This window comes from Lycorma delicatula, chromosome 2, assembly GCF_047948215.1.
Source record: "Lycorma delicatula isolate Av1 chromosome 2, ASM4794821v1, whole genome shotgun sequence".
In the NCBI taxonomy this organism is placed as follows: domain Eukaryota; kingdom Metazoa; phylum Arthropoda; class Insecta; order Hemiptera; family Fulgoridae; genus Lycorma; species Lycorma delicatula.
The window spans coordinates 209,922,666-209,945,538 of NC_134456.1; the positions used below are offsets into that span (position 1 = coordinate 209,922,666).

The 22,873-nt window shown below is 29.0% G+C and overlaps 1 protein-coding gene across 4 annotated transcripts in view; it reads right to left on the reverse strand.

Moving 5' to 3' along the window:
- Positions 1 to 8,161: 8,161 nt before the first annotated feature.
- The window catches only part of Imp (IGF-II mRNA-binding protein), a 227,493-nt gene continuing 212,781 nt past the window's right edge, over positions 8,162 to 22,873 (reverse strand). For all 4 annotated transcript variants that reach the window (XM_075357133.1, XM_075357132.1, XM_075357135.1 and 1 more), the window contains 5 exons: positions 22,563 to 22,698; positions 18,206 to 18,394; positions 17,050 to 17,241; positions 15,648 to 15,899; positions 8,162 to 13,780 (listed from right to left, as the gene is read on the reverse strand). In XM_075357133.1, the coding sequence (XP_075213248.1) occupies positions 13,676 to 13,780; positions 15,648 to 15,899; positions 17,050 to 17,241; positions 18,206 to 18,394; positions 22,563 to 22,698 (874 nt within the window). In that variant the 3' untranslated portion in view covers positions 8,162 to 13,675. The remainder of the gene's footprint in view (positions 13,781 to 15,647; positions 15,900 to 17,049; positions 17,242 to 18,205; positions 18,395 to 22,562; positions 22,699 to 22,873) is intronic.

Sequence of the window (22,873 nt, forward strand, 5' to 3'; positions counted from 1 at the left end):
CTGAGAACCAGCCAGTATCTGTTTTAAAGAATAAAAAACAAATTAATGAATATATATAGTGTCAAATCATTTCATGGACCATAGTCAAAGAAGTGTTTAAAAGCATGTAAAACGATGAAAATCAGCAGTAACTTCTACTGCTGGTAGGAAACGCAGACCAAACAATTTTTTATTATGCCAAGATGGATACCACTAAATACTAAAGCTTAGAGTGAACTTACAAAAATGTTAGGGGTCTAGGAAGTATACTGACTGTCATGTTGACAATTATAGCAGATTATAAGAAACTTTCTCCCTTTATTTTCAGAAGAAAATCATGCCAAAAGACAAATCTCTTATATGGATTAGTACAGATCTCCAGGAAAAATTATTATTGAGCATCAGTTATAAAAAATGTATACAAAAAAAGTTTAAAACAATTATATGGTTAAAAAGAAACCATAAATAATTAGGAAGTTTTTGTCTTGTTATAGTTTGAAAAATGGAGATCATCAATCAATCAATCATATTCAATGGTGGAATAAAATAGTAGTTGGAATGTTTCAAACTAAGAGAAAAATTAAGGTCTCCCACTTTCAAACAGCTTACATTTTTACTGTTAAATCAAAAAAATATCATTCAAATATATTGAAGGTTTAGGAAAGTAATCCAAATAAAATTTATAAAAAAAATATTCTAATATATTTTTAGTACATTCTTATACAGGATTATCATAAAAGAATGGTGCGGTTTTGAACATGGTTTAAATTAAAACAGAATTAGTTACAGCTTATGTTTTTTATTTTTCAAATTTGTCGTCTCAAATTTTTTTTACATAATTAATAAATTTCAATATGTGCGCCCTTAGTCGCTCGACAAATGTCCAAACGATACTCAACTTCTCTCCAAACATTAGTTAACATTTCTTCGTTAATGGTTGTCATTGCTTCATTAATCCTGTTTTTTTATTTAACAACGCTTTTGATGTACCCCCACAAGAAAAAATCGCAAGGTGTCAGGTCTGGACTCCTTGGAGGCCAAAGTATGGGTCCTTGTCGGCCTATCCATCGATCTCCAAATTTTTCGTTCAAAGCGTCCGTGACCAATGCATTGAAGTGCGGGGGAGCACCATCTTGTTGGAAATGAAGTTGATGAATGTTTTCGAGTTCATCCACCAGAGGAAAGCAATAATCGGTTAACATGTCAAGATACACAACTCCATTAATTGTTTTTTCAGCAAAGAAGAAAGGCCCTATTACACGATTTTTCATCACACCACACCAAACATTAACTTTAGGCGAATCGCGTTGTTTCTCAATAATTCCGTGTGGGTTTTCAGAGCCCCGTATTCGTGAATTGTGTCTGTTAACACATCCATTCACATGGAATGTAGCTTCGTCTGTAAAAATTATATCGTCTAAAAAAGATTCGTTTTCACTTATTCTGTCCAACATTTCAATAGCGAAATTGTAATGTTTTACACCATCATCGGGTTTCAATTCCTGCAGTATCTGGATTTTATAAGCGTGTAATTTCAGTTTTTTATGTAAAACTTTGTGAACTGTTGATTTTGGAATACCTAATTCGACGCTTCGACAGGGGATGGACTTCTAATTGCCGATTGTTTAATTAGTTCAACCGTTTCGTCTGGTACACTTGGTCTGCCGGTTGATTTCTGTTTCTTGACCGATCCAGTTTCTTCGAATTGTTTGAACCAACGTGTTGTTATTTTTGTGTGGTGGATCTCTTCTGAATTCACGTCGAACTAAAATTAAGGATTTTAATTCGACCATCAATAAAACACACTTTGCTTTGTCTTTATCCGAGAACATAGTAACTCACTGCAACAATACAAGAACTGACGTTGTGGTTACAACTGCTGATAAACAAACTTTTGTGTTGGAGGCTTTCAGGGATACCAATATAACATCTAGAAATTTCCCTACAATCTTCCTATGAATTACTGAAACCGCACCATTCTTTTATGAAGACTCTGTATGGAAAAAATTCAACTTTTATCTCTCAATAAATAGCGTAAAAGTTAGCTAGGGAGATTAAAACTTCACAACTGTGTATAAACATGCAAGTAGAATGGTAGTTCTAATGAGAAATTTTACCCAACTATTTATCACACCTTTTTTTACACGTACTTGTGAATTTGTGTGCAGATACTGATTATAATGGAGAACTATTTGCTCTTTGTAGCAAGTAATTTTTCTGGAAATATTTTTTAAGACCTGATGGTTTTCAATTATCAAATTTGAATTTGTTTTTCTACATAAATAGAATCTTTACTGTATGATTATTTTATTAGACAATGAGAAACAAAGGAACGAAATTTGTCCATTCTCCATTGTACCCAAACATTTGAGAAAATAATTTGGAAATAAATAATAACAAAAGAATACACTAACAAAAAAAATCACTTTGTTTTCTTGTAAGGATCAGGTTGTAGTACATACCTGTTCAGACATCCATCTAGATCTAGATTTCTTTCTACATCTTCTTACTGAAGACTAATATTGCAAAGCTACTGATGTAAACTATTCTGGTAACAATCAAGACTTGCATGCACTTCATCATCTGTTATGGTCAGTAATTATATTACTGAGGATTAATGTGAACAAGTTTCATATGTCATTTCTTAAATCTGCTTTTTAATTTTGACTGATAGATTATTCTGATGTCAGGTGCACACACCCATTCATGTAGATCTATAAGTACTTCATTTTAAAATTGCTGCTGTACGTAAGTTGTGTTGGGAAATAAACATACATCCTCTATTAATTTTCTTCGCTACTCGTATAAATGTTTTATTCTCTTTGTGCCATTATATTTTAACAATAATGGAGACTTGTCATTTGACTGATAAAACTAATTTTTTTTTTCAGTATAAACAGATTAACGAGGAGTTTTATATAATTTGACTTCAAAAAAAGTATTTTAATTGTAAGAACTTTTAACAAAGAAAATAACATTTATCCATATCTATTTAACAGACTGACTGCTGATACTCAATTCAGAGTATTGATTGAGAGCACCGCTCACCCACACTGATTAGAATAAGCATCACATGTTTTGTTTCCGGCCTCATTCGTGTACAGTTGTTAATACTTGGCTTCCTTATTGAATAACTACTTTTAATAGTGTTTAGTGTGGTTTCAAGGATTTCTTTCTAAATTCATTACATTGTGTTGGTGAAAATGAATAATTACATATATGTACAATTACCAATAATTACAATTGGTGCCTTCTTCAATTACAGGTAAAATTTCTTTTTCCAATAACAAGTTAAGTGTTACTGAGTTTTTGCATTTTTTAAAAGACAGTGATGACTGGATTCCCGATTCCAATCTTGTGGTTCAACTTCACCTACTGAAAACAAAGATGAGAACCTTAATTTCTGGTTAACCAGTAATTTCCCCAGCACCACCAGTTTATATTGCTTGTGTGGCCCAAAATTTGAGCAACACTATATAGCAAAACAAAGGTATGTTATGAAAATTTACATTTACAGAATAACAGAGAATTCTGGTACCTATTCCTGTAAAAGGTAAGCTAATAAGACTTTTATCAGTTAATTATTGATGATTTTTTACAATCAACTGCACCAGAACTAATAAAAATGCTGTTCAGATATTATTCTTTAACATTCTTGTATTAATCTGTGGAATAGTGTTACACTAGAGGAAATAAAAATTTTTCTAGTACAATTACTTCATACTGGCACAATTTCTTTTGAGTCTTCTAAAAGACTATTGGACAACAAACCCATTATTTGATAATCCAGTGTCTAGAAAATACATGTAACGGAATCAATTCTGCTTATTTTACATCACCTGAAACAGCTCTTGTTGACCGTCTGGGGAAAATATGGCCCGTCAAACTTTTTTATCATAATGAAAAATTTATAACCAGGTTGAAAAAACTTGTCATTAGATAAAGCAATGATGTTTTGCCGAGGTTGTCTACAATTTAAATATATAAAAATAAGCACCATAAGTAGAGATTAAAATTGTATATGGTGATTGAACTGAGCAGACAAATTCAAAAATTTCATCTTTATTAAGGTTCTTCGATGTATACAGGAGAGTAGGATATATAGAAAAGCCTGTTTATTACTTACTCAAAGATAATTTAGGTAAAGTCCATGCAGTGTACCTTGATAATCATTACAATAGTGTTAATTTGACTGTTAAATTATTGGACCAAAATACCTATTGCAATAGAACTTTGAAGGTTACTAAAAAAAATAATCCTAAGGAAGTAATGGCTGCCTAATTGAAAACAGAAGAAAATAAATTAAAGTTTTTTAATGGGGTGAATGTAGGGAAATTGTGAGATAAATATAATGTCAATTACATCAAAACAGGATTTGAAAATAAAATGAGTCTTTTGAAGAAAAAGTGGCCAGGAAATGGAAAAGCCTGCCACTATTATAAGGTACAAGTTCATGTCAAGAATAGATCACCACGATCAGATGATGGCATATTACCCTTGTAGTAGGAAACAAGTTTGCTGGTACAAAAAATTATTTGAATAAGTACTGCAAATGTTTTGATATTTTTCATAAAGGTAAATCAATACTGAAATAAGGTGTTCAAAATTAAATTATCTTTGTCATGTTAATTAGAAATTCCTTGAATTATTCAAGATTATAATGTTTGGCATCAAGTGAAAAATTCTACGAAACACTCTGACTAGTTAATTTTTTATTAAATAAAAATTACTAATATATCATCAATTTTTAGTAATTAAGGGTATTTTTAAAATAACTGACAAAAAAAAGTTGGCATTAGAATGAAAACATTAATATTTTTCAGCAGCCAACCTGTTAAGAAATGGATTTTAAAATAAAAATAATAACTTCAATATTAAGTTACATGGAATATTTTAATCAAAATAATACTCCTTTCAAAAGCACGTGATAACTACCAAAAAATAGGACAAAGCCTATTTACAGGAAATATTTAGTCTGAGGTGGGTTAACTTATCGTGGGCATTTTAGAAAATCCAGATTTTCAAAAAACACCATGGACAACTATGTCCAGAGACAAAGATATTTCTCATTTCTGAAGGACAACATTATCAATATAAAAAATATTCAAGTTGATTTTAAGATATACAGCAGCCCTAAAAGTGACAGTAATTGTTCTCTGTCTCCTAAAACTAATAAGTCCCTCATAAAAACATTTAACTATGTTAAGATCAATATAAGACACCTCTGTTTTTCTATCATTCTTCACAGCTTGGATCTGATAACAAAAAACTTAAAATTTCTAGTCAAATAATTACAAATTGCTATTTTCAGGAATGAATTTCATAAATAGTCATGTGTAACAAGAGGCACAAGATAATAAACTATGTCACTGTGAACGATGCTTTAAAGCAGTAATTCCCAAACTTTTTCAATTCTTGGTGCTTTTGCTGAATACGAATTTTCTCAAGGTGCCCATTATAAAAATTCTAAGTACATTTTTCAAAATAGCCAATAAATTTTTTCCAAAAGTCAGGTAAAGATAAAACAAATTTTAGATGACAAAAGAAGTAATTTTAAACATTTACCACTAAATGTTAAACACTAGCTCTGCTAGATGTACTTCATATAACACCGAATTGAAAATGGAAATAAAACTTTCTAATAATTTGTAGTACCCTTATGAGGAAGTCGCAGCTCCCCAGTGCTACCAAGGGGCACAACTTTGGAAACCACTGCTTTAAACTGAAGATGGTCTTCTATTCCTAAGTGTAAATAGGTAATGATTTATTTACAGGTCTACTTAAATTTAAATTACATACAATTGAAGAAATGTTTAGTATGATCTCACATCAAAGACTGTTGACTATTGTTAGAGGTGGTTATGCAAAAATTTATCAGAAGATTCTAAAATAACAACTGTAGGCTGGACAACAGAGGAACATAACTAGACATCATCAGAAAACTGTAAAGTACATCTTGTCATATGTAAGCTTATTGATTAATTTATTTTTAACTAAATAATTATAAGTACAAGAACAGTTCAATAATAAACAGGAATAAATTTTGTAAAAAAAAATTGGTCATAGTAAAAGGAAGTGTTATTATAAAAGAAAAACTACAGAAAAAAATTACGCTTAATATAAACATATTAGTTTAGTATACATACTGCACCTTAGCAGCACAACAATTTATTTTTTTGACTAACTCCATTATCTTTATATAGTACTTTTCCAGAGATCTGTTTTAATAGTGTTGTTTTATAACTTAATAAAAAATGCAATATAAAAATATTGAAGCCATAGAGATGTACATTTATAATCCGAAGACACTGGATATAAAATCTACTTTCTGTTCCTATTACAATCTGCGAGTAGGGTAACTATTGTTTTTGTTACAAAACAATTAGAAATCTTTTCAAATAATACACCTAAGTTTTATAATTATCCTACAGTAAGTTGGTTTTCAGAAATATATGTGTGTACTGATTTATTACTAACTGTTGTTAACGGGTAATATCAATCTTCAATAACCATGTATCTTAAACTATTTTTATTCCTTTTTATGGCAGTTTTTTAAAATACTGTTTTAAACATTTTTAAAGAAAACAATTTAGTTTTCAAGTAATATATCATGTACTATATATGTGCTAAATTGATTTATGTATTATCAAACTGTTTACAATATATTTACCTAAATCATAATTTTATTTTATGAGAATTTATATTAGTAATCATCTCCATAATATATTGTAAAAAAAAAAAAAATTGAGGATGTTAAATCACCTTTTTCAGCTCAATGCAAATAACTAAACGTTAAGTGGTTTTAATTAATCCATTTTTTGTAATATTACTTCATTAATAGTGACTTGTTTTAATATTTTGGTTCTTACGTATTAAAGCCACCGCAGCTACAGCTTTATTTAAAATTGAGTATTTATTTTATTGAGTCTCTTTATTATTAATTTTAAGAAATGGTTATTTATATTTATTTATTTTATAAATATAATTTAACCAAACTTAACCTACGCTCGCTAACCTGACTAATTAACACCATAATTTTTTGAGTATTTATTTAATAATTATTGTAATTACTGAATTTATTAAATAAATACTCAAAAAATTACGGTGTTAATTAGTCAAGGTTAGCAAGCGAAGCGAGTGTAGGTTAAGTTTGGTTAAATTATATTTATAAAATAAATATATTAAAATTAATAATTTGAATCTATGCTAAACTCTATATCGGGCCATTTTCCACCGAAATCCTATTGACTACTTGGTTTTTAAAGCTGTAGCTGTGGTGGCGTTAATACGTAAGTACCATATTTTTTATACACTGTTTATAGTACCTTGTAATGACAGTTTTGTGAACATCTATCATAGGAATCAAAAACAGTTTTTTCTTCTATTTTTAATATTGAATGTATCAACATTTTATAATTTCAAAATTATATAGATAGGCTAATTTTATATTTATAACAAGATGTTTAACTAAATAGTTATAAAAATTATAATTAAAAATATATTCAAATTATACTACCAAAAATATTAGTTTAATTATTTGAAAAACAAATTTTAATGGCAGTAAAATAATTCAGTTAATCTCAAAAACTAATATTCACTTCATACTTTAAATTAAATTTTATAAAAAACCTTCTGATGAAGCAGATATCATGAGGATACTAAATAACAGCAGCAAGTGAAAACGATTAATATTATGATAGAAAAATTAATAGCTGATAAAATGAAAATGTCCATAAAAGGTGCTTAATGCTGAAATTTTATTTCTTACATCTTCCTAAGTAGACCTGAATAAGTTTAGAATCTGTAAAAATTCAGTTGAAAATACAGCAGTGTAAGGGACTCTTTTAAAAATTTTATTAATTTCTAATAAAGTAAAATTTGTACATGTCTATTGATTTCAAAATGTGATGAGTCGGCAACTGTTTTAGAAGTTAATAATTTACTATTTAGCTCTTTTGTTCTCATCTAACTACAAGTATGTCTGTTACAAATATATCCACTGTGTACAGCCATATCTTGTATTAACATTCCTATGTTTCAAAAATTTTTAATAATTGTTTTATTGATTTTATAATGTTTACAGCACAAACAACTGCATTCCTTTATAATTTATTATCTTCAAAATATGTCAGGATATCAGGATCAGGTGATGAAATAATGAAAAATGAAAAAAAACCACAGATTTCTTAACTAGAATAATTTATTTCTCATGGTAGAAAAAGGAGACCGCAATGCTTGCATGGACTACATGTTTGTATACAAAAGAAAAATGAATACGACGATATAATTCTTACATTTTAAAATGTACACTAACAAAATAATCCGCTGATGTAAACTGATTTATCATGACGATCTGGATCACAATATTGGCACAAATTAAGCCAGGCCTCGCCTTGCAATGCTGTTGTAAATATGTGCTTCGAGGCAAACCTGTCCCTTGGGTGGGATAATAACTCAGTTTCCACTCAGTGCTCGCTGAAGGACAGTCAAAAATGCTTGACAGGATCTCCTAGAATATTTATTTTATTTTACTGTGAAATGAACTGGTCTTGAACGATGATGACGATGTGATGAGGTATGCGAAAAACTAGGTCAGGTAATCGAATTTTGAATTTTGATTTTATAGATTCCAAATGTATCCCGAAGTCGCTGTTTGTAAACTACTTTCCTCTTTCATGAGAATTTTTTTTTAAAAGACTAGGAGAGGAATCACAATTTTAAGGTTAATTTTCAAAAGGATTTTCATTTAGGACTTAATATGTCAACCAGCAAAAACTTTTTCATAAGAAACTTATAAATTAAATTTATGAACACAAATGTCGTCACTGGCTGAGGATATTTATCCTGGTGACTTTTTATCACATTGTTGTTATACATATAATTATGTATACCGCTAATAATATCTAATAATTATCACTTTCATTTACAATAATAATTAGATTAATAATTAATATGTACTTAGAATTAAATCACTTGAGGGATCGTTACGATAATAAAATTACATTCAAACATTATCACAAACATTCTTGCATACATAATAATGCCATACTTGAAAAATATATTTTATATCAATAGATCTTCTTAAAATATATAATAATAATTAATAATAATCGTTATAATAGTAATAACTGAGAACACTGGTTAATAGAGAGAAGGCTTACGTTAGCACCAGATGAACGATTACAACTAATACTATGTTGTAATTCTGGTTTTATTCCTTAATAATTTTAAATTTTGAATGCAGTTTTGTAAGAAATAGAGCCCCAAATAAAAAACCACAATTATACATAGTACAAAACGAACTGCGCCCCAATATACGTTTAATATAATCCATTCCAAGCCGATCAATGTTTGTTTTTGAATCCATCTTTATAATATAAAACATTCCTTAAGGCACGGATGATATAAGACCAAAAGACATTCAATATCTAACATGACAGTAGTAGCCATTCCGATCGACAGTTCGTTTTTAATTTAAATATTTATAAAATACGTTATTCTATAATAATACATTCTCCCCAGTGTCCCCTATAATAAAAAAACATCATCTTGCATCACATCGCCTTACATATTACATTTTAATTATAACCGGTATGTACAGAAATGTAACCCGACTGTATCCAATCTCTTTTTATGCAACTGTAAATAACAATCATACTAGCAAAATAATTTTCTAATTTCCATTAAAGCCGAAAAATTTACTTTAATAAAATCATATACTATAAATACAATAATTCAGTAAATTACGATACGATACGATCCGAAATTGAAAATGAAAACTGCATCGGCCGAGTTGGATTCAGCTAGGGTTGAACAAATAACATGCAACAACTACATCACCTATCAACTGTTTGAAAGCAGTCTGTGGTCTGCATGAAAATAAAACCTGTTTTATGTTAAAAGAAACAAAAATAATAATAATAATAACCAAAATATTAATAAGACTGAAACATAACCAACAGAAAACCATTATTATATTACTATTATTAACTTCATTTGAAACGAAATGAATTTCGGAAGAATATCTCTTATCCTATGGACAGTTTCGTCTCAAATAAAGCGCATAACATAAGAAATTAAACATACAAAACACCACTATATAATCTTTGTGTATAGAATAATATTGTTAAAAACCTCGGTCGCCATTCCATTTGAAACGACAAACCTTACAGCTCTATTAATTAAATAATATATAATTATTATAATAAAATAATAATAAAAAAACTTATTGAATGAAACATATCAGTAATTGATGTAAAATGACTAAGAATAATAATATAAACCATTTCACACTTATTTTAAATATAGACCATGCATATCTTTATGCTAAATATTTTTATTATTTATTAATATAATCTTGAAGTAAGAATGCCCTTTTTTTCACTATAATTACTAATAAAACAGATTAAAATTGGTATATATATTTATTTCTATTTATTAATCTTTTTTTTAAATGTATCCTTTGCTCTAAGAATGGAAAGCTAGAAAACCTAAAATATGCTGTATACCCATATTGTTGACATCTTTTCATAACAGTTAAAATCTTAAAAGATTTCCCTGAGCTTTTATTATTCGACATATATAATTTCACTTATTTAATACGACTCAATTCCAAATGTTCATCTAATTATTTATTTATTATATTATTCATTAAGCGTTAAATAAATTCCTATAATTATTATTATTATTATACAATTATGATAATCATATTATTATTATAACATCAGTCACCGAATCCCTGAGATTATTTGTACGTTTTACACAGGTATCGTGTTACTCTGATACCCACAGAATAGGGAAAAGCGACTCAGGAGAAAAATTTTGTTTTAAATACAAAAGAATTTATAAGGAATTTTAATTATAATTTAGAGCTATCTTCAAAATAAAATTTCTATTTTATAGAAAAAATCCATAAAATTTTATATAAATGCATCGACACCAAAACATTCAGAAAAAGTAAAAACATTACAAAAATAATAGACAAGAAAAAGGCGGAATTAATCTACGCCACGCATACAAACCCAAGGAAATCATCGCGGATCAGAATTTTAACTGTAGATTAACAATATAGACTACACTTTAACCTAACAATGCCCGTCATACCAGCTCTCCAGCACAGCACAAAACAACTGCTTAACCCATAATAATATTATATTATATAACATATAATATTCAATATAAATGTAAACTCAATCTCGGCGGTCATAATAACCGACGAGTATAAAAATAAGGCTAAACTTTTGAAAAGCTAGGCCTTCTAAACAAATAACTGTACATTCAACTAACAGTTCCCCCACAAAAAAATAATGAAGAAGAACAAAAACTCAAAAATAACAGCTTCTTTATTACAGTACATGACTCTATGATATTTAGAAATATGCAAATGAGAATTAAAAAAATATCGTTTAATAACAAGTCTGTATATGAGGTAGCAAAGGTCTCATGAGCTATACCTTGTAATCAAATAATTCTTAACTTTACATTCAAAAAGTTGTTCCCATAAAGTACAAATATTTGCACGATCTTTACAGTTAAAAACAAAATAAAAAACTACATAAGAAATCAGGCATCAACTGTTAATAAGACCCGATTGTAAAACTGATTTGCTTCACCCGTGCGATACGGATGTAGCGAGATAAACAAACATATCGATAATAGTAACAAACACTATTATAATCCTCTACTATGTATGTGTCTTGCTATAGATACAGAAATAAAACAAAAAAATAGAATTGAAATGATTGCTATTGTATATAAAAGCAATTTTAAAAAACAGACAAACCAAAGTCGCTTCTCTTATATCATTATAAAAAAAAGGCGATATAAAATGAAGATTCTAACGTTCCTGATAACATAACATTACTTACGCGATATAATGAATTACTAACAAAAATTGTATCAGGATGATGAAGGAAACGAGATGTTGGTTATCAACAGTGGATAGGTGCTGAAGTATTCCCCCGCTTCCGGACAGTTGTTAACAATATATTGTGAGGTATATTCAGTTCCCATAAAGCAAAACCTGAGTGTGATATTATCATCATTGTTGTAACAACTATTATATAATATGAATAATCAATAATAATATAATAAAAACTATTATAAAATATCTCTATTATAGCAATAACAATGTAATAACAAAGAAATTGAAAACTATCTATGTAACGGTGTGCGCAGTTGTGTTACTGTCCGGAATCGAGATGGAGGATTACCCTAGAACCTTTAGACAACAAATAATAAAACGGATCCACAGCTGAAAAACAACAAAATTTTGAACGGGAGTCTCGCCTAATTTAATACTGTTTAAACTCCCTGAGAAGCGAGTTCAGTTTCTCAAATATAATTAGAATAACGACAACAAAAACTCTTGACCGGTATCCTTCACACGGCCAAACGGGCAGGATTCTCAATAATAAAATCTTGAGCATTACCAAAAACTCAGCAGTCTCTCAAATATTAAACAAAACAAAAACACAAATATGAATCAGCCTATGAAAAACAATTGCTTCAAGGCCTAATATCCACCACTGTGGTCGGTGAAAAACTCACACTATCTTGTCTTCATTTACATCCGTTATTCATTAAACTCGATTTTAAAAACATGATTCATGAATGACATAATTCCCTGCCAGTAACTTTTTTCCGATCAATCCAATGTAATAATATAAGAAGAAACGCACACTTTACAGTCCATGGTTTAGCATTCAGGGTAGAAAGATTGAAGGGGAAGGGGTGGGTGGGGGAGTCCGAGTGCATCTCATGTTTAGAATTAGAAATTGAGGGTTATTAATTATTATTACTATCAGCTTAATTATATTGTCCCAGGTTCAATAAATGTTATTAATCATCGATTTTATAATATTCAATAATGATCAAAATAGATTGTCTTTGCATTTTTCTACTGATGAAATGAACAATACGCTGTGTAATTTTATAAATACATATTAAAGATGAATGCGATAATTAAAGGTGAAGAAGTCCACCGTTCTATTAAAAATATTAAATAAATTTTTAAATAGCGAAAAGCAATTTTCTTTTGGGGGAAGATTAGGGAAATTTTAAATAATTTGCCGAGGCTCAGCGCGGCTTAAAAGCGTGCGTTAGAACGGTGTTAAAGTAGCAGAAACATACTTCTGCTTGAAATATTGGATTTAAAATCCACCAATCTATTGTAAAAATGATTTAGGTGCTATTTTAACGACTCTCCATTTTCCACATAGCGTAAAATGCTATGCGCCATAAAAAGTTTTTATATTTATTTTTTATAATTTATATTAAAAACTCTAACAAAAACTTTCATTCGACAACAATGTATCAAAAATAAACATATTTGTCTCCACCGTATAATTTCTCTCTTTCATTCAAGCATCTCTTTCACTCACCTTTCACTCCCACACATTCATTCTTATTCATTTATTCATTGATATTCCCCTCAATTTTAAAAAATCTTTGTTAATTTTAATAAAATTTAAACCCTAGATTATACAAAACGGGCAGTGGAAAGCCCTGCCGTGACAGTCCCGATATAATCTACAAACAAAGTGGGATCTGCCCCGGTAGACTTGCATTTTTACCCGGAATTTGTACTTTTCACATGACTTGGTTGCACAGATGGTACGCCCCGTATCCCTGTCATCTTTGGTATTGGTGCGCGCGCGTTGCATTGAGAGGTAATGCGTTGATGGTGGAGAGCATTTTACTGCTGGGGCTCTGGCCGGTGCGACGAACTTCGAGGGGCTCTACCGGGTCCTGGCCCCACAACAGACTGTAGCACCATCGCTCTGATACGCCTCTGAGCAGACTGAAACATACAAAATGATTAAATTAAGTTTTCTAAAGCAAAAATTTTCTATAACCTACAACAAGCAGAATATTCAACAGTTTGATGATTTTACTCTTCATACTTTCCATGTGACAGCAGCTACCTCCACAAAAGATTTGTATTTTGTTTAGAACTACATAAGATCAAGAAATGTAGTTTATACCAAAAAATACACATGTCACTCCAGAATTGGTACTGATGTAAATAGTTTTATATATATATATATATATATATATATATATATATATATATATATATATATATATATATATATATATATAATATATATATGAGAAAAAAGCTTAAAATTAATAGTTAAAAATATAATTCACAACCAAGTAAATAAGTCATCATTTTAATGCATGTAATACCTACAGGTTCAAGTTTTTAAGTAAACAGTCTAGATTTTATACACTTGTATGATTATTCTACCTTTTTTAATATGTAAAATTAATTGTTAAATATTTTTCTCATAAGAGTGTTAGAAATCATCTCCAAAACAAATAAATTAGCTAAATTAATGGCATTATTTCCATTCTTTTATCTTTTTTTTTTACTTATTTATTTCTAACCTTCATAATGGTAGTTTTAAAGAAGTACAGGCTGTTTTTCAGAATTCTAAAACTGAGCAGAGTTAAACACCCCAAAGAGTTCTAAAAAACATTTCTACATAAAATTCATTTTTTCTCATTTTTCACAATTCCAAAATTTGGTGGTGGTTAGGAATTAAAAAATTCCAGCAGTTATTTTATGCTAAATTATCAGTAAATAAAAATAGCTTTTATTATTGGATACCTAAGTTGTAAAACATCATTAAATGTTGTATCCTTTAAAACCCTTAAAAGGGTAATTTTGTAAGACCTATTTTTTTTTTTTTTTGCTTTTACCTGAAAGTTTCTAAATAGCTGGGTAGTAGAAGCTGGGTCACTGGGTAGTAGAAAACAGCTTGTTATAAAGAATTTGTTGAATGTTAAATTTTTATTTGTCAACTCATATTTTTTTATTGCTATTGCTAAAGAATGTTTTTTTTGGAAAATTATAAATGTATCAATTATGACTTCACAGTCATTACAACTAAAAAAAATCTTATTGAATTGATTCTTCATACCTAAAATGAGTTACTATCAATAACTATAAGATATAGAATACACATACACACAGTTTGATGTCAAATACATACATCAGAAACAAAATATAAATTGTAACGAAATATCTAATTTTTTCTACATGTTTTCCAATGTTTATGCAATACAACTAGATTTAGTATATGTATTCAAACATTTTTCAATATAATTAATTTGGTATACTACTTTATGCAGCGAGCTCATAATGAAATTCAATAGAGATTCTCAGCTCTTGTTATATACACTTTAGTTAATTATATTCAGTAACAACGTTTGCGATTACTCTCATTAACGCATTTTGAAATTTAAATATTCTTTCTAAAGCGACATAAGAAAGATAAAAAAAAATTTCTTTTACTGCTGTTGCCGATCATGCAGGGTATGAAACAGTTACGTTCATTGCTGCAACTATCAAACAACTTGTAATAACAAAATAATTTACTTGCTATATAAGTATTAAGAAGTTTAAATGTGAGACAGATGAAAATTTCACAGCATGTCAAAATTCCATGACACCATAATTTGAACCCAAAACCTTCCAGATGTTGCTGCTTCAACACGGGAGGTTGGAAACTGGTTTAACAATGAATAAGAATATGGTATTAAAAATTAACTTTATTTTTTAAAATACTTCTCAATAAAAAATCAAATACAAAAGTATAAACAGACATGAATTATGTAATAAAATTAAAACAGTAAAAATTATGAAAACTCATTAATACCTGGACAGAAAAAAATGGTCCAATAATATGAACAGTTGTTTCTTCATCTTGGGGAGGCGGACTGGCTCCTTGTTCTGGCAGTTTAATTATGCTTCCGGTGACTCTTTGCAACTCTCTAACATTCTGGCCTCCCTTTCCAATAATACGTCCAACTTGATTACTAGGTACCATTATTTCAACCGTCAATCGAACATCATCAGTACCAGACACAAATCCTTCCTCTCTCATCTTCTCAAATATTAGATACTGAGCCTAATAACATACATTAACCAGAACAAATTAATAAATTTCCTTAATTAAAACGATGACTTTTTTTTTAGTTACATGTTTTAACATAACAAATATATTTAAACTGAACCTAATGTTTTACTTAGCAAATATCAAGTTACTCTTTACAAAAGCATAGCCGTATACAGAAATTCATTAAACTATAGAACAGCAACAGCAGATTATACTGCCTCCAACTATGGCCAGGGTTATTACACAACCACTCCTTTGCCATTTGGGACTTTCTAACCAGGCGAATAATCAATTCAACCCTCCAAATTAACACCATCATCCAAGTATTTAATATACTCATATATTTATACAAAAGAGATACCTGATATTTTATATTTTCATTTAATATTCCTTTAAGATTCTACTATCATCATTAATGAAGTTGTGATGTACACAATAAAAGTACGGCTATTCACACCACCATAATAAATGGTATTTATTTATAAAATTTTATAAATACCATAATTGTGGTATTTATTTTATGGCATTAAACACATATAAAGCAATTTTTCTCCTTTTGATGGTTCTTAACAATACATCTTAGGACTTCACATTTCTAAGTTTTTCTGTCCATAAGTTATTTATACTTAAATATAACATTAAATAACTGAATCACAGATAACAAATTAATAGAACAATTTATTTACAACTTTTTTTGCTATGTAACATGTATAAAATGTATATTATTGCTTTTAAACAACAGCGTTTAAATTGATAGTTCATAAGATTTGATTAAAAGTAAAAAAAACCTTTAAAATAGCAAAATTTTGTACATCTATTCAGAAAGTAAGTCACAGGATTGCACACTGACCTGTTCTCAACTACAGGAACAACTATTCTATAAAGGATAAGCATTCATCCTGAGATTCCACTAATTAAAAATACAAAATATTATAAGAAAACATCCATGAAGGATATTTCACTGTGTTCTGCAGGAATGAATGGTATAGTATTAACTTCTCTTATCATTATAAATAATAGTAGGCAAATCCTTATGTGGTTAGAATAAACTAATCTGTATTTTTTTTTTTGCACAGACTATTAGGTGAAAGTGACAAATAATAAAAATGCTAAAACAAAAAGTTGCATTAATCTTTACAAAACAATTAAAAATGCAATCTACCTTCCACTGTGCTTCAGGAGACCCGACAATAGTAACTTTTCTTTCTGGTGGCTGTGTATCTGCTTTGTCAGAATCTAGAGGAGCAATTTTAACCGAGGCTCCACTAAATCGAATCATGTTCCGAATATGCGAACCTTTTGTCCCAATTATTGCTCCTACAGCATTGTTTGGAATATATAAGTAAGTGGTTTCCTGAAATTAAAAATACATTAGAGCTTTTAATTGAATAAAAATATTAATTGTTAGAGTATACATATTGTTTATTCTGGTCATTGAACTGTATATTACTTGCATTTTCTTAAACAAAATTAGACCTTTATAGTAAAATACATACTGGCAACTTTCATTAACAGAGCTGAACAAATACTGGCTACAGACAGCCACACTGAAACTCGTTATGTAATGTTGAATGAATAATGAATGTTGAGCAAGGATTATTTAATAACAGTAATAAAACACAATTGAAAAACTAATCAACAAATATATATGGTATATTGAATAAGATCTATAATTGTCATACTTATTTTACTGAAATTAATCTTTTTAAGATTCGTATTATTCCTCTGTACTGTTAAATATAATTATACTATCAAACCCTTTAATCAACTTACTAAATTTTTAAATAAATAAAAACACCTAAAAAGATTTTCCTACAAATACACATGATTTTTCTTTATATTCTAAATAACTAGTCAAAACACAATTTTATATTATTTAGTGAAGTAAAAAATTTTTTTTAACAACAATCAAATAAAAAGTGCTTTAAAATATCAAGTTTTCTATTGACAGTCAAAACAAATCAATGAATAGACACACACACACACATGGAACTAGAAATAAGAAATCAATACACTCAAGTTGCCACTGGATTTTTAATAACAAATTCTTTGTGTGGTTTGGATTTCACAAGTTTACATAATCAAGGTTTTTTTTCTTCATAAGTTTAATTAAAGATATTAATACAGAGCAGATCTAAATGCACTTAAATATAAATACATGCATAACTACACAGTTTAGGATTTTGAAATGAAAATCCATAAATTTTCTTGAATTCAACTGGGAAAAATATAAACTATGACACAAAATATAATATAAATTATAAATAACACAATAAAAAATAGGGGAACAAAAGACTTACAATATGTAAAAGACTTACCGAAGTATCCGATGCCGGCGGGGGACCTCCTGGACCCGGCGGAGGCCCAGATTGGTAAATAGGAGGATATGGAGCAGGACCTGAGCCATACAGGCCTCCTTGGTAACCTGCCCCTCTTGATGTGTACCCCATTCCAGATGTAGACATCATCGCCATAGGATGAAGTCCAGGGAACATCATACTTTGTGGCTAAAAATCAACAAATTTATTTCACATTATTATATTCATTCAAGAGTAATATATATATAAATATAAACCTCATACCATTTATTCATTGCATCTTTTGTAACAGAAACAGCTATTTGCAATAGACACAAATTGATAAAAAAGGAGTAAATAATTGTACAAAAAATTTTAAATTCCCAACAATAGTTGAAGCACAGATTTTTGTGTTTCATATGCATGAAAGAAACATGTATGTATACAATTAGTCACACAGTATATTATATATATATATATATATATATATATATATATATATATTTATAAATAAATGACAACTTCATGGTTATATGTTAAAATAACAGGAACAGGATCACAAATAGTCCAGATTATAATTCATCAGGTAAAACCAACCATTATACAATATTATGATTATTACTTAAAATAAAAACAAAGTACAAACCAATAACACAATGTTTCTCCTTCATTGTGAGGTTTTATCATGTCCAAAATTGTGCTATTGTTTTGTATTTTAAGTAAAAATAATATAATATTGTAAAATGGTTGTTTTTACTTGAAGAATATAATATGGAATATTTGTGATCTAAATATTTTATATGCTTATTTTTTTATTACTATTAGTTGCATAGTGACTTATTTGGGATCTGAATATTTTGTGTTCCTGTTTTATATATATATAATAATAATTATACATTATATATACACTAAGCATAAAGATAAGTAAATCTATCGACTTAGTTTTTAAGTAACGACAGCAAAAGTTTAAGCATAAAATTTTTCATACACCACTAAATCCTGTAGTCTCCAACATTAAAATCTGGACCTACAATGTCAGATAGTAATGCCATTTCATTGAGCCACTAAGGTAATTTTCCAGTATATTATTATTATTATTCATTTTAATTAATATCAAATAACACAAATTATTTATCTACTGTAACCTTCAGTACATATGTAAGTCTTCATCACAAAGAGCATTATGGAAGATAATGTTCTTTGTAATAGACCCCTTATATGCAAGTAAAAATTAAATTATATGAAAAATTTAGTTAAAGGTATAACTAATCATCCTCACTACAACAAACATACAATATACATTACAGAGAATGTACATACAAGCATTAAGGCCAGTTTACATGAAATAAATTAAGCAAGAATGAACATTAATGTGAATGAATTAGTAAATGTTAAATAGCAAGTACAAAGAACAGTTTCAACTTCGCATTCATTATCTAGAGCAGACTGATATTTAATGTCCAACTTTGTACATGGTACTTACTTTAATAACACTGGTCAACAAGATCTTTGTTTCACGAGTACCAATAGCACTTTTGCAGTTTTTTATCCTGTTTTCAAATATGTATTTGGAATTTCTCCAACACCCACAGTTTTTTTGTTATTTTAATTTCTTTAAGTATTTTAAAACATTTTTTTGTCCACCTGTCAATTGTCAAGTAGGAGCTCATAGAGTATTGTAAATATGATGGAACCAAATGAGCTAACTCAAAGGGTAGCGTTGCTATTGTTGTGCAGGTTCAGACATGTATAGATAAACAAACAAGATCTAGTGTAGCACACATTTATCAGAACGTTGCCATTTGTGAGTCTTAATTATTGTGTATTACATATTTACAATTTTATTTCTTTTAATTGGTCATTAGTTACAAAATGCCTAGAATTTGTTTAAATCATGCTAACAATTTCTGTTATGTATTTGAAGAAGTGATGCTAAAGTCCCAAAGGCAAAATCTTCTTACTCATGAACTTTATTTAGGGTGTAAACTTGGGGACCAAACAAGGGCCATACATATCTGTTATTTATCGTGTTCTAGGCTTCTCACTGCACAGAAAAATTCACATGTCACATCCATTTGCTATCCCTATGATTTGAAGGGAACCTCCAAAGATCACTCTTCTGACTGTTATTTCTGTTTAATAAACATTAAAGGGATTACATCAAAATCAAAAAAATACAGTGGTTTACCTTAACTTGCAATCTGCAATGAAAGCAGTTCCACATTGCAAGGAATTGCCCATGCCAAAACCTCCAGAACATGTGATATTAGATGAAGAGAGCTCGAGTCTGATGGAAGTAAGGAAGAAAAAGAAACAGATTCTGGTAATACAACTTTTGAACACAGCAGTTCATCTAAGCCTCATTTCTTGACTTAAGAAAATCTTAATGATTCATATGAGATTAAAAGTTATCCAAGTAAACAGTCAGAAATGCTTGCTTCCTGGCTAAAAGGATGGAATATTCTTCAAAAGAATATTAAGATAAGTACTTATTGTAACTGTTATTCTGAATTTAAAGACTATTTTTCTGAAGAAAATGGCTTAGTGTTTGGTAATGACATTTCTTCTCTTATGGAGATACTTTGTAATGAACATAACTCAACAGAATGGTGCTTGCTCAATGATTCCACTAAAGTTAGTTTAAAAGCTGTGCTTCAGCATAATGACAATAAATTCCCATCAGTTCCTGTGGCTCACTCTGCTAGTATGTAAGAAACATATGAAAACTGTAAATTTATATTGGAAAAGCTTCAATACTCAGTGTATGAATGGAATGTTTGTGATTTGAAGATAACTGCGCTTACTCTTGGTCTGCAGCTAGGTTAAACAAAATACTGTTTTTTTTTTGTGTGAATGGGGTAGGGACAGAAAAAACCATTTCATTAGACAAGAATGGTCTAAACACAAATCACTCATTCCTGAACAGAAAAATGAGAAACAAGACCCATTGTGTAATCCTAAAAATGTGTATTTGCCTCCATTACATATCAAACTTGGATTAATGAAGAATTTCGTTAAGGCCACAGACAATACTCCTGGTTTCATGTACTTAAACAGAAGTTTCCTAAAATTAGTGATGCAAAAATTAAAGAAGGAATATTTGTGAGTCCACAAATGCGATCTACTAGTGGATGGTGAAAAGTTTGAGGAACTACTGAATTCACTGGAGAAAGCAGCTTGGCAAGTATTCAAAAATGTTACTCAGAGTTTTTCGGGAAATTGAAAGGCGGAAAATCGATATTGTCAAGGATCTTATAAAAATTTGGGTTGTAATATGTCCTTAAAAACTTCCTGCACTTGCACCCAGATTTCTTCACGGAAAATTTTGGCACAGTGAGCATTGAGCAAAGGGAACACTTTCAACAGGAGATTTTAGCTATGAAAAACAGGTACCGAGGCAAATGAAATTGTAATATGCTGGCCGATTATTAATGCAAAATATTGCAGAAAATCATCATTTTTACCTTCTAAGCGAGTCAAATGTTTGAATATTGTGTAGTTAAGAATACAGAACGTATTAAAATGTTTGAAATTATAAATGCCTGTCTCTCGTAAACCTTGTGTGATGAAAAAATATATATTTGAATTCAGGAGAAAAAATATTATCATAATCAAATATTTTTCTTCCAGAGACAAAAAAAAAATATCCTTTTTTGTTCCCCAGTGTAATCTATATATATATCATTTTTACGGTTGTTTTATCTGAACAGTGAAAAGACTCGTAAAATGCATTAGACGGTTCTTCATTTAAAAATTAAGCTGCAGATTCAGCAAAAGAACAGTAGTGATACTAAAAGTAAGAATATTGGTGGAGAATTAACAGAAAAATGTAGGGTTGTTAAAGAAAATTCTGTATTAAATATATGAAAACAAATAACGTAGAATATGGTGATCAAAATTATAAGAGAAGCAAAACATTATGTCTAATTATGATTTTGTAATATATAGAAATATGTGATGTAATCATATAACAATGATATACAAATAATGTATATTTAAATATTACACTTTTTAATTTTTTTTGTAGAATATTGTTTCTATAGATTATTCTTTAATAAATCTTTCAGTCGATACAATTTTAAAACAAATAGTATGTGATAAAAGAAGCTTTTCAATACCTGTTAATACAATGTGACAAAATTTTCCATTGAGACTGGGTGAACACCCACTTTAAAATAAAAGTATATTAAAATGAGTCTGCAGCTAACACTGCTAGTCTTAATCTATTTTCAGTGTTTTAAAACCTTTGTATGTCCTAACTACAAATATCAGACTTTTATTGTAATTTAAGTTATATTTAAACATATATAAAATATAAATGACAATGGTATGAGAATTCAGATAAGAGAAATAATAAATTACTTCTTACATAACTCACCGCCATAGCTTGTAGATCATTTTCATAGCTTTGTCTTAATTTTGCACTGATTAATGATTCAGCTTTTGACATATTTTCAATACTTCCCTTAACTGTTATAATCCTTTCCAAATTGAAACTGTTGATATCGTTGATACTGTAACAGACATTAAAAAAAACATAAGTCAATATGATATTACAAGTTGTTAACTTGTAAAGTTTTCATATTATAACAAATTTCTTTTACAATATTTAAATAATCGTTTAAACAACTTCATACTTGGTAAAAAAAGTCTATTGCATTATTTTACTATTATTTATAGTATTTTACT